The sequence below is a fragment of the Eptatretus burgeri genome, chromosome 14 (genome assembly GCF_056783735.1).
Source record: "Eptatretus burgeri isolate ZD-2024b chromosome 14, Ebu_testis_v1, whole genome shotgun sequence".
Lineage (NCBI taxonomy): Eukaryota > Metazoa > Chordata > Myxini > Myxiniformes > Myxinidae > Eptatretus > Eptatretus burgeri.
The window spans coordinates 59,367,180-59,381,769 of NC_140974.1; the positions used below are offsets into that span (position 1 = coordinate 59,367,180).

At 44.8% G+C, this 14,590-nt stretch overlaps 2 protein-coding genes across 4 annotated transcripts in view; one reads left to right on the forward strand and one right to left on the reverse strand.

Moving 5' to 3' along the window:
- FKBP15 (FKBP prolyl isomerase family member 15) overlaps nt 1–14,590 on the forward strand; it is a 39,659-nt gene that overhangs the window by 1,621 nt on the left and 23,448 nt on the right. For 2 of the 3 annotated variants that reach the window (XR_015051284.1, XM_085855077.1), the window contains exons 2-15: nt 1–50; nt 175–319; nt 2,556–2,625; nt 2,859–2,933; nt 3,201–3,299; nt 4,556–4,708; nt 5,157–5,225; nt 5,303–5,446; nt 5,668–5,822; nt 8,076–8,127; nt 11,177–11,296; nt 11,835–11,967; nt 12,707–12,807; nt 14,084–14,174. The exon at nt 1–50 is cut by the window's left edge and continues 45 nt beyond it. Coding sequence is in view for 2 of the 3 variants with exons in the window: in XM_085855077.1 (XP_085711203.1) it covers nt 1–50; nt 175–319; nt 2,556–2,625; nt 2,859–2,933; nt 3,201–3,299; nt 4,556–4,708; nt 5,157–5,225; nt 5,303–5,446; nt 5,668–5,822; nt 8,076–8,127; nt 11,177–11,296; nt 11,835–11,967; nt 12,707–12,807; nt 14,084–14,174 (1,457 nt within the window). In the remaining variant the exon portion in view is untranslated. The remainder of the gene's footprint in view (nt 51–174; nt 320–2,555; nt 2,626–2,858; nt 2,934–3,200; nt 3,300–4,555; nt 4,709–5,156; nt 5,226–5,302; nt 5,447–5,667; nt 5,823–8,075; nt 8,128–11,176; nt 11,297–11,834; nt 11,968–12,706; nt 12,808–14,083; nt 14,175–14,590) is intronic. The other variant, XM_085855078.1, reaches the window with a different exon arrangement.
- LOC147013342 (uncharacterized) lies at nt 5,829–9,072 on the reverse strand. Its single transcript, XM_085855079.1, has 2 exons — nt 8,056–9,072; nt 5,829–7,785 (listed from the first exon to the last, which is right to left on the reverse strand). Exon 2 carries the CDS (start codon nt 7,777–7,779, stop codon nt 6,118–6,120), a length of 1,662 nt encoding a protein of 553 aa, XP_085711205.1. The 5' UTR covers nt 7,780–7,785; nt 8,056–9,072; the 3' UTR covers nt 5,829–6,117.

A 14,590-nucleotide genomic window follows, 5' to 3' on the forward strand; every position in this document is an offset into this window, starting at 1 on the left:
AAATGCAGTCGAGACATTTCGTTTCCAAGCACCAAAGCAGCCCAAAGCGGGTGAGATAGGGAATACTTGTGGGGGACACACACTGTTCAATTGCTTCCTTTATGTGCTGAATGCAAAGTACTCAATATTCGAACTGTACATGAACGGTAAATAGATTATGGGGTCTGTTCGCAGGTAAAAACAGCAGAACTGGTCCAGCGCTCGGGCAACAAGATCCCAATCCTGAAAGTGACAATAATGAAGGCACCAAGAGTGCTGCGAAGCAAGCAGCAGCTTCTGGCAACGTGTTGCACGCTGTCCCGGTCCATGCGTTTCTCTTGTGCGTGTGAAATGACTGGAAAACCCAGTTTGCTTGGTGCCAATCGTGTGGTCTGAAAGTTTGATTGCAATTGTTCTACGTGCTGAACTAACCCACGCTGCTTGGGGGTGTGTAAAGGTGGGGTGGGGGTGGGGGTGGGGGGGGTAGTGGCACAGGTGAGGGATCATACAAATGTCTGATGCATATCCCGGCCAATTGCTCATGGGTGTATAATCATTTCTGAGTGTTTTCTAACATCAGGTATCCTTAATATACGAGTTCTCTTACAAGGAACTTCAACGCAGGAGGGAGGGCATTGTGCCCATGAAGTCTGTGCAATGGTTGCCAACCTATGATTGTTTGTCTGTGCTCTATCCTTTTTAAATGCTGATCATTACACAAGTAAGCAGCACGTACCGTTTTTAGAAGTCTTTGGTATGCCTCGACTGGGGTTCGAACCACTGACCTCCTAGACTGAGTGGATGCTCTAACCATTACATTGAGTCTGCTGACAAATATTGAGTAACAACCCCCCCCCCCGCCCAAATCTCTCCTGTTTTTCTGATTTGTTTTGAGAATCTCAATTTCGTCTTTTGTTGAACACAATGAATACTACTACTACTACTACTACTACTAATCTGCATGTCTGGCTAAGAGACATAGCAACCCCCTTTGTGGGGTTGACCCTTTTGTACTTTGTCCCCTTGGGACAGAGGGGATACGAGGTGAGGGCAGGAATTTGGAACTTGTTCAGGGTGCCAGTGATGGCTTTGCCTGATCCTTGTGAAGGACACCGTGGGATCTTTAACGTCCACTAACTAACGTCAGCAGATGGGATACCAGTTGAGCGTCCCTCCGAGGGACGGCACACACACTGATGAATCAACCAGCCTGTGAAACACCAGGATGACAGTTTATAGCTATTGAGATTCAAACCCCAGACTATACGGCTTCTCAGGGAGTGTGTGCATCTCTCGGCCATCCTGCCAGCCCGACAATGAAGACCCCTTTCATTATTATTATTACTAGTAAGTGCCCGTAAAAATAAAAAAATAATAAATAAATATTCAAACCGCGAGCAACAAACAACAACCACACAGGCTGTTTCTTCGCTCTCGCGTGCCCATACGTGCGTGGCCCGTAAGTTTGCATATTATTCGCAATTTAGTTTTAATACCCAATTATTCAATTAGCGCCAACGTATTTTACCTTTTCGCAATGTCGTGGCAAGGAAAAACAAAAAGAGAAGAGAAGAGAGAAAAAAAAAATTTACTTCCTGGTTCGGAGCATACCAGCACTCTGATGTTACCGAAATTTATGCACCGTCTAATATGAAAACGATCATAACTTGTGGCATTGTGTTTATCTATAAATGCACATAAGAAATCGAGAAATTATTAGAATACACGAAGTCATCACTCTCCGGAAGCCCGTACGTTGTAACCCGTAATGGGGAACGCGGCTGTGCTTCCCTTCCCCATCGCCCACGCCCACGCAACAACGTGTCTTGTCATTGGTTTGGTAAATAAATGGCCATAACTTGGGAAGCACTTGTCCGATTAATATCAAACCTTGAAAAGGCACATCCTCAGGTCCCCAGCAATATACCTGGCTAGTTTCAATTAGATCGGACCAGCGGTTGTCGAGAAACAGCGGTCACAGACACACACACACACACACAGATTGCTGGAATTATAGATAGATTATCATGGAAAATATCAGATAAATTCCTGGAAAATCCCAGGAAAATCCCATTAGTTTTTCGATTTATAAATGGAAGCCTTACCCCTAAACATGTTCACTCATTCGTGTGAAATATTCAGAAATGATAGTTTCATGCTGAATTGGCTTCAGACTTTTCTAGAAAAGACCCTCAACAAACAAGAAAACACGGGGTTGTTCATTTTCAGGCGGCGCCACCGACGGCCTCACCGTTTTCTTTGACGTCCCATAACCGCTCACACTGGGGCTTTCGATGCACTCTGAACAGTGTGTGAGTGCGTGCGAGAGATTTTATTGTAATTTTGATAAAGGCCATGGCTTTGGATCATTTCCACAGGTTGATTATTAGCAATGGATGGAGTGCCCCCTCCCATGAGGTGTTCGTTCTTCCCTTGAGTCGTAATAAGGATCATGCGGAGCAATTTCACAAGCAAGGATAATTAAATAAAAGGACGAACCGATGATTGTGCAAATTAATTACAACCGTACGTATATCCAATGTTTGTTTGTATTTTACTTTGTGTTGTCTGCTTAGTGTAAATGGACAGTACAAAGCACAAGGACGTCTTGGCGCCGCCATAGTTGGAAACTTCTCCATACGAGAGGTGAGCCATAGACCGTGGCCTCCGCGGAACTGTGAGATGGATTTTAGTGCCTGAATAATATATTTTCACAATTGCTTTATTTGAATTGTATTGTACTCGAGAAGAAGTGTGGCTACAGATACGTGTGTACATGTTGAAAACGTTGCCGAGCAACGTCTGCCTTCTTGGTCTCGTTTTTAAACCCTACTTTTAAAAGATTTTCTTTTGTTCCTCTTTCCTGCTTGCACGGACAGTACAAGCTGTGGTTGTACGTGACGCAGCAGCGACCAGTTACCACGGCTCGCATCCATCCAGATTTTACTATCACAGTATGCTTACCTCCCCCCTGCCACCCCCAACCACACTCTTGAAGCATTTGACTTCATATACCCCTCCTTCACTCTTCCCTCTTCGCACCTGTACCATGGTACCCTCTCGTTGTTCTTTTGTTTCCTTTCGCTGTTAAATCCTCCTGTTATCTCTTCTGTCACCTATCTTTTCAACTTCCCCCCCCTCCCCCCATTAACATGCCGAGACAAGTTTGGACCATCTTTCTGATCCTTGCACTAATTCTGGCCATTGGCCTGTGGCTGCAGGTGCAGAAGGACCACTACTGCAGTTTTCATGATGATAGACGGCAACCGTGGTCTCTTCTGTTCGCCTCGCACACAGCTGTTTGTGAATTTGTTACACAGGTGTGACGTCTGCTCTCTGGTAGTGGGTAACAAAAAAAAGAAAGGTGTATTGATGTACTTGTAAAAATGTTTTTTAAATGATTGCATTATGTTGGAGGTGACCTTGTCAGCTGTACTTTTCAAATTGGTGTAATGATTGGTTCACGAGTAAGTGACCACTACATTCGTTATGGGTGTCTGTCTGTCCCGAGCATAGCTCCATGGGTTTTGATCCGATCCTGATAAAATTTGGGTGAGAGGTTTATATCATGATCTAGTTGTGTTTTCCTGAGAATGGGCGTGGTGCGCCCATTATGGGTGGAGCCACGCCCAAAAAACGTGTTTTTGGGGGGTAGCCGAGTTCAAGTTACATCTTCTCCGAGGGGGTTTGTCGAATCTGGCAGGGGTTTTGGTATTTGGTTAGCCCAATGGCCTGCATAGCCCCATGTAGCTCGATTTTTCATTTTCGTCCCAAGGTCAAGGTCACAAGGTCACGAACTTAGAAAATTGCGAATTTTGACATAAAAATCATACGACCACCCAAACTTTGAGAGCGAGGATGACAATATTTTTTTATGCATAATCTTGAGGTCATTCTCCACCTAAAGTCTTGAAACCATTTTGCTCTATCTCGAATACCTCGCCCGTGGCGCCCCCTTCAAGTTTGTTTTTATGCTGATTTCATCAAAGTATGGATAATCCGAGGAGTGCGAAATGCCATATAGCCTATATGACGTTATATTGTTCCTGGAATGTTCCAGAGGAAGTTTTGCACCAAAGGTCATAATCCTTGACCTTTGACCTTTAAAGTTCACAAAGGTCAAATTTTCAAAGTTGTGGGAATCAAACCGGGTTTTCAACCTTCTTCGATGAACTAACTCCAATAGGCTATAGCACGTATCCTGTTTCCTTATTTTAATGTCCACAACATTGTTTTGTGACCTTTAAAGGTTATGCAAAGGTCAAATTTTTAAAGTTGTTGAACGAAACCGGGTTTTTGACATTTTGCAGCTAATAACCCGTCACTCGTACCACATCATGTTGATCATTTTTATAACTTGGTCAAACATTATCACATTGTCTCATCCTTGACTTCTGAAACGATCTACATCGTCAAATACCGCTCGTGAACCATCGTCGTCTCCAGACTTGTTGTTTTTGTAATCAAGTGATAAAATTCAGAGATTTATTTATTTATTTTAATGATTATTTTTATTTGGGTTGTTTCGCTCTCATCGTCTTACCGTGTTGTTGGGTCTTGGTTGCTCTCTTTGCAGGTTTGTTTAGCACGTTGGTTCAGTTCCTCCCAGGAAATGAACCGACCAATGACGCAGGATCTTGCTCAAGGGGAAGGGCCCACGCTTGAAGAGGGTGACACTGTTGAGGTGGAGTTCACTGGCTGGCTGCTGGGCAATGGAAAACTGGGAAAAGTAAGGATTGATTGAGGAATTGAAGAATTTTAAACCTCTTCCCCCCTTATCCCTGTATGATGTGCTTTCTGCCACCACCCCGCCCTTTCTGCCACCACCCCGCCCTTTCTGCCACCACCCCGCCCTTTCTGCCACCACCCCGCCCTTTCTGCCACCACCCCGCCCTTTCTGCCACCACCCCGCCCTTTCTGCCACCACCCCGCCCTTTCTGCCACCACCCCGCCCTTTCTGCCATCACCCCGCCCTTTCTGCTACCCCGCCCCCTGTCTCAACACCCTCCTCATCGTTCCTTTCTCCATCCTCCCCTTTGATGATTACTGTAATATAATTTGAGTCCAAATGTTGACAGGCTGATATTCTATTCCATTTATATCAGACAGGAGATGTCGGCCCCAAGAAGTACATTCTGTAACATGGTGTGTTTGTGTGTTGTTGTTTTTTTTGGCAGGTTTTTGATGGGAATTCAGACAAGGAGAAAGGACTCCGCTTTCGCTTGGGAAAGGGAAAAGTGTTAAAGGTCAGTGTAGTGTAACTATGTCCAGTGTTTTTCCTCGGTGCATGTCGTGGTATACAATGATGTGCCGTGGTATGCAGGGCTGGGAAAAAGGTGTTCTGGGGATGAGAAAGGATGGCCAGCGCCTGATTCTGGTACCTTCGAGCCTTGGTTACGGAGAGCGGGGCCTTGCAGGCCATGTGCCACCCAATGCAAACCTTGCCTTCAATATCCTTATCAAACGGGTATTACATGCATCTTGGGCATCCTTTTATTCTTGCACCTCTTTGTTTGAATTGTTCAATCGCATCCTCTTCTGCCAAGCATAATGGGCCGTAAACAACATTTAGCCAAGGAGTAAACGGGTTTGGGAGGCATCAATGTACTTGTATCCCAACAGTCCTCTTTTATCCTCTATAAAATCAATTCATCAATCCCTCTATCCTACCCTCACCCCTACCCACAGTGGCGATCAAGGAAAAATGGTTCTTCTGACAAGCAGAGTACCAGCTCCCAGGAGTCTGCCACACCATCCCCTGTGCCAACTACCTTTGAGCAACAGGCTGAGAGTCTGCTGATTCCACCAATGACAGTGCCGGGTCCACCAGGGTGGGACTGCCTGTACGGTCATTCCTCGGAAACCTCGGTCCCCTCGTTTGTAATCGTAATGGATAACACTGAACAACAAAAATTTTTTACCGGAGATGTGTAAAGTGATTTAGACTAATTTGGGTACGCTGATTTCAAAAATCATAACCGTTTTGCTGTATCACGTCAGGATTTTCAGGAACAGAAATATTCCCATTGCCTAGAAGTCAGGATTTCAATGAAATTTACAAAAATTCATTTATTCATTTATTTCATCATGAATGCTTCAAAATTATAGAAATTACAGAAAAACTCCACTAGAATGTAATTAAAAACGCTTTAGGCATTTGGCTTTGCGTTTGTGCTGCTCTGTGTCAGTTTCACGATGCAGGAACCAGCAGAAATCGCCCATCATGTTCGGGTTGTGCCGCCCTTGGTAACGCGTCTCCATGAGTGAAATCTCTTGGTGGAATCGCTCGCCGTGCTCGTCCGAGACTGCTCCCAAGTTGTCAGGGAAGAAGTTCAGGTGCTGGTGTAGGAAATGGATTTTCAGGGACATCCTGGAGCCAAGTTTCCTGAAGGACTCCAGCAGCTGCTGCACTATTTCTTCATAGTTGTCCGCGCGCTCGTTCCCCAAGAAGTTGTCCGTCACAGCTTTGAAGCTCCTCCACGCTGCCAGCTCTTTGGGGTTTAGAGTTGTCGGAAAAGTTTCGTCCTTCATAATCTGTCGGATTTGCGGTCCAACAAAGACACCAGCCTTGATCTTGGCCTCCGACAAGGTGTTGCCAAACTTTTCCTTGAGGTATAAAAACCCACGCCCATTCAGATCCATTGCCCATACAAAACTTTTCATCAAGCCGAGCTTTATGTGGAGTGGTGGAAGGAAAACCTTGGCTGGGTCGACAAGGGCGACATGCTTCACGTTGTGTCGACCAGGTACATGCTCTTTTCGCTCTTCCCAATCTTTCTTCGTCCAGTGATTCTTGTCGTCTCTGCTATCCCAGAGACAAAGGAAGCACATGTATTTCGTGTAGCCTGACTGCAGCCCTAACAACAGCGCCACCACTTTCAAGTCTCCGCAGATGTGCCAGTTGAAGTCATTGTACTTGATGGAATCAAGCAGCTGCCGCATAGTCTCATAGGTCTCTGTCATGCCGAACGCGTGAGCCAGTGGGACTGATGGTTTCTCGTTGCCATTGTGGAGCAAAACAGCCTTCAAGCTGTTCTTCCCCGAGTCGATGAAGAGGTGCCAGTCTGCAGGATCGTGATCACACCCAAGTTCTTTCAACAGACCGTTGATGTCACTGCAGAATGTCATCGTGTCTTCCATCTCAAAGAACTCAGCCATGTCTCTGTGACGTGCTCTGAACAAGGATATCTTGGTGTTAGGTTCAAGTAGATTCCACTGCTGCAGCCTTGATCCAAGCAGCTCTGCCTTCGCCTTTGACAGCGAGAGATCTCTTACAAGATCATTTAAGTCTCCCTGGTTCAGAAGGTGTGATTCTTGAGTGTCGGGTTCAAAAGGTTCATCATCACCATCCTCTTCACCACTGCTTACAGCTATGTTCTGATCAGCTGGAGGTGTTGGAACGGGGTTCTCGTCATCATGAGGGACAGGTTTACGAGCAGAGACGCAGTCAGCGTACTTGATGTGACCTTTATTCTTCTTGTTGAAGCCGGCGATGCTTGTGCAGCAGAAATAACAATCATCATGATGATTCTGCGGCTCACGCCATATCATGGGCACCGCAAATGGCATGCTCGCGCGCTTGCCCACCAACCACTGAGTCAAGGTTGTGTGACAGCTTGTGCACCAGATGTGTGGTGCCCAGCTCTGTTCTTGGTCCCCCACCTTACACCCGAAGTAGTGAAAGTAGGCGGCCTTCATTTTCACTGCTGTAGATATACTTCGCTGTTGATCTTTTTTGGTATACCGACCACAGACATAACAGAAGTTGTCAGGATGATTGGTACAGGAACGCCTACTCATCTTTATCTGAAAGAAAGAAATATAACACAAGTTAACAACAATTGTTCGAAATGGACATGTTAAAGACATATGTAAATTTCATTGAAATCCTGACTTCTAGGCAATGGGAATATTTCTGTTCCTGAAAATCCTGACGTGATACAGCAAAACGGTTATGATTTTTGAAATCAGCGTACCCAAATTAGTCTTAATCACTTTACACATCTCCAGTAAAAAAAAATTTTTGAAATTTGTTGTTCAGTGTAATCACGTGGACTTGGTATGGACGTCTCTCACCTTTTGTGTTGTGCCCGCAGGTCAGATGAGAGTGTACGTTCACGTTCACAGTCCCTCAGTGAGCAGCTCAAGGTATGGGGACCACCATGGTTTGGCTCCCAAAATAACTCGTTCATTTGATTTGTTTGTTCATCCCTTTGTCACTTCAGCTTAAAGGCCTTCACATTCTCATGGTCATCCTTCGATTTGTCAAGTGTAACTTTTCTCCAGCAAAATCAGGTTTTGCTGCCAAAAACAAACAAACAAACAAACAGACAATGGCAAAATCTGGACCCATGATATGCAATACAGGAGAAACTGCAATCCAGGTACTCGGAAGAGCGTACACCTCCACCAGTGTGAACAGCATACACTCCGGGGCAAAAAATGAGCAAAGCTGTTTTTAGCTCGCCTGTTCGAAGAACAGAGAGCTATAGCGATACCGTGGCGTGAGCGTAAAAATGTTAAAATTTTTGGTGCGTTATTTTTTCCTTTCTAATGTTTTTATCTACCACACTATTTTTTTATATGCCAGATGTGTATATATATATATATCGGGGTGTATTTTGTGATACCGGTTGTCCGTCCGTCCGTTCCTGTCCGCACTCTAACTCCCAAAGTGTTTAACTTTCACGTTTCGTATTTGGTACATACAGTGGGGAGAACAAGTATTTCATACACTACCGATTTTGCAGGTTTTCCCCTTACAAAGCACGTAGAGGTCTGTAATTTTTATCATCGGTACACTTCAACTGTGAAAGACGGAATCTAAAACAAAAATCCTGAAAATTACATTGTATGATTTTTAAATAATTAATTTGCATTTTATTGCATGAAATAAGTATTTGATACATCAGAAAAACAGAGCTTAATATTTGGTACAGAAACCTTTGTTTGCAATTACAGAGATCAGACGTTTCCTGGAGTTCTTAACCAGGTTTGCACAGCCTGAAGCAGGGATTTTGGCCCACTCCTCCATGCAGATCTTCTCCAGATCCTTCAGGTTTCGGGGCTGTCGCTGGGCAACACAGACTTTCAGCTCCCTCCAAAGATTTTCCATTGTGTTCAGGTCTGGAGACTGGCTCGGCCACTCCAGGACCTTGAGATGCTTCTTCTGGAGCCACTCCTTAGTTGCCCTGGCTGTGTGTTTCGGATCGTTGTCATGCTGGAAGACCCAGCTACGCCCCATCTTCAATGCTCTTGTTGAGGGAAGGAGGTTGTTGGCCAAGATCTCGCGATACATGGCCCCATCCATCCTCCCCTCAATACGTTGAGGTCGTCCTGTCCCCTTTGCAGAAAAGCATCCCCAAAGAATGATGTTTCCACCTCCATGCTTCACGGTTGGGATGGTGTTCTTGGGGTTGTACTCATCCTTCTTCTTCCTCCAAACACGGCGAGTGGAGTTTAAACCAAAAAGCTCTATTTTGGTCTCATCAGACCACATGACCTTTTCCCATTCCTCCTCTGGATCATCCAGATGGTCATTGGCAAACTTCAGACGGGCCTGGACATGCACTGGCTTGAGCATCCTCTGCTTGAGGACCTTGTGTGCGCTGCAGGATTTTAATCCATGACGGCGTAGTGTGTTAATTATGGTTTTCTTTGATACTGTGGTCCCGGCTCTCTTCAGGTCATTGACCAGGTCCTGCCGTGTAGTTCTGGGCTGATCCCTCACCTTTCTCATGATCATTGAGGCTCCACGAGGTGAGATCTTGCAAGGAGCCCCAGAACGAGGGAGATTGACTGTTATCTTGAACTTCTTCCATTTTCTAATAATTGCGCCAACAGTTGTTGCCTTCTCACCAAGCTGCTTGCCTATTGTCCTGTAGCCCATCACAGCCTTGTGCAAGTCTACAATTTTGTCCCTGATGTCCTTAGACAGCTCTCTGGTCTTGCCCATTGTGGAGAGGTTGGAGTCTGATTGATTGAGTGTGGACAGCTATCTTTTATGCAGATAACGAGTTCAAACAGGTGCAGTTAATACAGGTAATGAGTGGAGAATGGGAGGGCTTCTTAAAGACAAAACTAACAGGTCTGTGAGAGCCGGAATTTTTACTGATTGGTAGGTGATCAAATACTTATTTCATGAAATAAAATGCAAATTAATTATTTAAAAATCATACAATGTGATTTTCAGGATTTTTGTTTCAGATTCCGTCTTTCACAGTTGAAGTGTACCTATGATAAAAATTACAGACCTCTACGTGCTTTGTAAGTAGGAAAACCTGCAAAATCGGCAGTGTATCAAATACTGGTTCTCCCCACTGTAGGTACAGACTGTGGAGACGGTGTGTCACGACATACGTTCGTCATCTAAAGTGGTTGCCATGGCAACCAGGATGCTGTTTTCCATGTAGTGGCACAATTCTGTATATACCTTCTTGTTCGGGCGTATATTGTGCTCACTTGCGCTCTTTTTACTGATTACAATATACAAATACATATATTGCTTTAAAATTATACTTCACTGCAATGCTTTATGAAAAATATTAATTATTAGACTCATCTTTTAAAATCGATAAATGTATAAACAGGCGATCATCGGGTGGCTTTGACACCAACTCTCTGGTTGATTCTCGCATTGGGGGTTTTCGAACGGTAGCTCCTCGATTTACACCTCTCCCGGCTCGAACATTCAAAGCATCTCCGCACCCAGTGTGCCATCCATTCATTTTTGCTTCAAACATAATACTCATGGCCTAGCCACTTCAGTCGTATCCCTACCAGATGGTGTACGTATTTGTGCTACTTTGTTGCAAGCAAAAGCACTCCACGGCGTAAATTTGATCTGAACGGACCTGCTGCATCTTGACATTTTGATATCCTTCAGTTTAACACCAAAGAGGTGGGAATGTTAAAATTCCTTCCCGAAGCGAGTGCAACACGTTTTGTGGACACGTTCTTCCTCGAGCCTTTGAGTTGTTTAAATTAACATCATCGATGTTGCAAACTCATTGAAGAGTAATGGTCCATGAAAGGTCTGCTCCACCTTCTTGTTGCGTATCATGAAATACAAGGGATTTGTCTTTTCTTCTTTGGTAATCTGGGTCATTGTGTTTGTAATCGATAACGACTTAAAGAATTGATAAACCTTTAATTGTGGAACAAGACTGTCATGACTCCCGTTTTTCGTTTTCTGCAGCACGCGGACACCACCAAGGCAACGCTGATCTCTCGCATGGCACGTGTGGGCCAGCCTATGTTGCCGCAGCTACCTGCTCGGACGTCCCCGCTGGACACCTGCAGCGACTCCGACACAGAGGTTGTTCGGCAATCTCACACGCGTTTACATTTTGAAACTCATGTTATTGCAAACGTACAATTTTGTGTTGGATCAACGTTCGATCGGCTTTTTTGTTGCCTTTTGTTTGTACAGTTGCACCCGTCGGCCTCGTCCTAGTCTGTCGTATGATGTAATATTGGAGGATGTGAAAACCTCCAACGTAAAATAATCCATTGCCTGTTTGTAACACCGGTGCCCACGTCATTGGGCGGCGCTTGTACACCTGCTCAATGTCGGGTGTTAGGCCTGGGGCTGTGGATAATGGGGCGCGTCGTATCTGGCCGCTCACCTACGTGCGTCTGCTCGACGTGTCATGTTTGCTTCACCATCTGTTCATGCCAACCTTCCCAACAATACTTTAAAACTCACTGAGAAAGGTTGTGTGTCACGATGTATTTATTTATATCCCTCCCCCTTCCCTTTCAATGTGCTTCAAGTTGTCCATTTAAATTATTTAATAAGCTGGAAATGCACCTCTCGATTTCCTGTTGACCTTGTCCATGTCCATATTTTACAGGACTTGGACAAGCACGCGCCAACTATGCATGCTGATAAACTTCCGACTATGATTTCACAGCCCCAACCCACATCGCAACCACAACCACAACCACAATCACAGCCACAACCACAGGCGATGCCACGTTTTCAAGGTAAGACTGGTCTGAATTCCGCTCTGTTTTCTTTTGGGGGTAAACTGGCAGAATTGAGTTTGCATTTGTGACGATCATTGAGATGGATGGTTGCGCCTGGTTTTTCGTGTTTTTGAAAGTCGTGATCTGGTTGATGGCAGAACGACGATGTGTGCAGCGAACGAAACGCGCTTATTGTGTCACCTGTCTGTAGCCATTCGAATACTTTCCTATTCTGCATCTTGCGGTGCAACTTTTCCAACATGACAGCGGCTCCAACCGCCAATATGCTTGTGGTGCAGCGGTCTTCGGAGGAGTGGACTGGGAATGAGCGGGCAGCGGTTGCTCGGTTTGTAAATTTCCGAGCAGCCGATAGAGGGAAAGCAGATTGACCTTTCAGCTTTAGTTTGCACATTGATTTGGGGCTTATCGGCCTCGTCTCAACACTTCATTCATCAGCTGTAGATCAGTTTCGCCCGCTGTGAATACAGATCACCCAACATGCTGTAACGACACGAGAGGTGCTCATGGAGGATTGCACACGCGGCCGGGTGTCACGAGATCCGCACGTTGTTTGCGTGTAATCTAGCTCGAGATTGGAGCTTTGCCAACGGCTGATTGGATCATATTCGGAGATAATTTTTGGGGGAGCGGGGTGCAGGGAGATGAAGTATTTCCGTTCCATTGGAAGCGAATGCTGCTGATGAGTTGCTGTCCGTGCGCGTTAATTAAAAGGTTTCATTTTGACTTTTGTTTGCAGATTCCAGCGGAAATCCCCGTGCGCAACATCATCCGATACAGCTCCTGTCGAGGCCCTTTGTCGATCCAGAATCACGGCCGAGCTCCCAACACCTCTTCGCAGTACGACATTCTTATTTATCATCGACCGCATTATCCTCTTGGAATTGTTGGAAATGTTTATTATTTATATTGTGGTGATGGCATTTGCAGAACAAACAACTTTTTTTTTTTTTTTTTTCAAATGACTTCCCTCGAAGCCTCCTTTTTTGCAATCCCGACCTTTCTTCCGAACACCCTCCCCGAGTTTTGTTTTGAATTCATTTAAGTGAGACGTCGCGTGAGCATTGAAGTTCACGCGATGCATATCGTGCTCTTTGCGGTTAATCCCAGTTTGGCTAAATTGGCATTGTGTCGTGTACGAGAGCTTTCGAGGGTTTTGTCTCCAGCCATGAAGGAATGGTCCTGAGATCTGTACTTGGTGCACCATTGTACTAAAGTCTGCACCACCCACCCCACATTAGTACAGTCGGTAGTCCTTTGTGTGTAGCTTTCGGCATTCGTTACTTTTTTTTTTTCCCCGAGCATTGGGGTGAGTTTTCTTGTGCCATCTAGTTTCATCGATAGCGATGGCCTTCTTATCTCCCTTCCTTGCTCATGTTTTGCTTCCTGTGCGATTGTAATTTATGAGATTACGAGCAAAAGTACCCGACGCTTTGCTGACGGATTTAATCAAGACAGCATATTGTACTTTCACAAACTTTCTGCTCTATTCACCTGATTATTTGCCCGAGGTCATCTTCCATCTGCCTGGAAGTGAACTAACATCGCCTTCATCAACCATCCTTGGAGCTCGTATACGGCGCGAGCAAAAATCACTTCCACTTTGCTGTGAAGCTCGGTGTTGGATGCTTTGGTTTGAACCTCCATTTAAAATGAGGGCAACGAAACATTTTGAAACTATAGAATTATTCTCAATCGGATTTCAACATCACCGTAATGCGTATTAACTAGTTGTTTAAACTTTCTTTGTTCAAGAAGAAGATGATTTGTCATGTCGCAATACCATGGGGGGGGGGGGGTGGTGGTGCTATATGATGCACATTCATGAAGAGAGAATTGGGTCTTCCCACCTTGAACCCTATCTCCCAGATATGCTACCCAGGCAGAAACCATACTTGGGGTACCCTCTGGCAACATGTAAAATTTGCTTGAATTTATTTAAGTGTTTTTATTTATTTATTTCAATTCTAAATTTGAAGCATATATAAATATATATATATATATATATATATATATATAAACAAACATGAATTTAGCTTTATATATTAGATTCTGTCTGTCTCTCTCTCTCGGACGGTTTAACTACAATAATTACAGTACATGGTAATTGTTCCAGGCATCATCAAACTATCCATTTGCCTACGTTCCAAGCACTGCTCAGGCAGCCCTGCCATCTTTTCCTCCCGCTCAGCAGCTTCTCCTCCCAGGTACGACCGGCGGGAATCGTCATGTGTGAACATCGCTCAAAGCATAATGGAATATTGTTGTACAAAAACTGTTAGATTTTGGTAATGTTGTAAATTGTGGGTATGAGTTGATGTGTAACAAGTTCAGCCAAGCTCATACCCCCCACCCCTACCCCACCTATTATATAATAACACACACACACACACACACACACACACACACACACACACACACACACACACACCCTCTGCACCACGAAGGTGTTGCCATAAACCACAACCCAAAAGCAGGAGAGTGCAGTGTTCTCGTGGGTTTTCACAAGCTTTTATAAACACCACTCCGAGACGGCACTGTTTCTTGGTGCAGGGCTTCATCAGTTAGACAGTTTATGTATTTATTGATTAATTTTGTTAACCAAGTCGAGGCTCGTATGGGA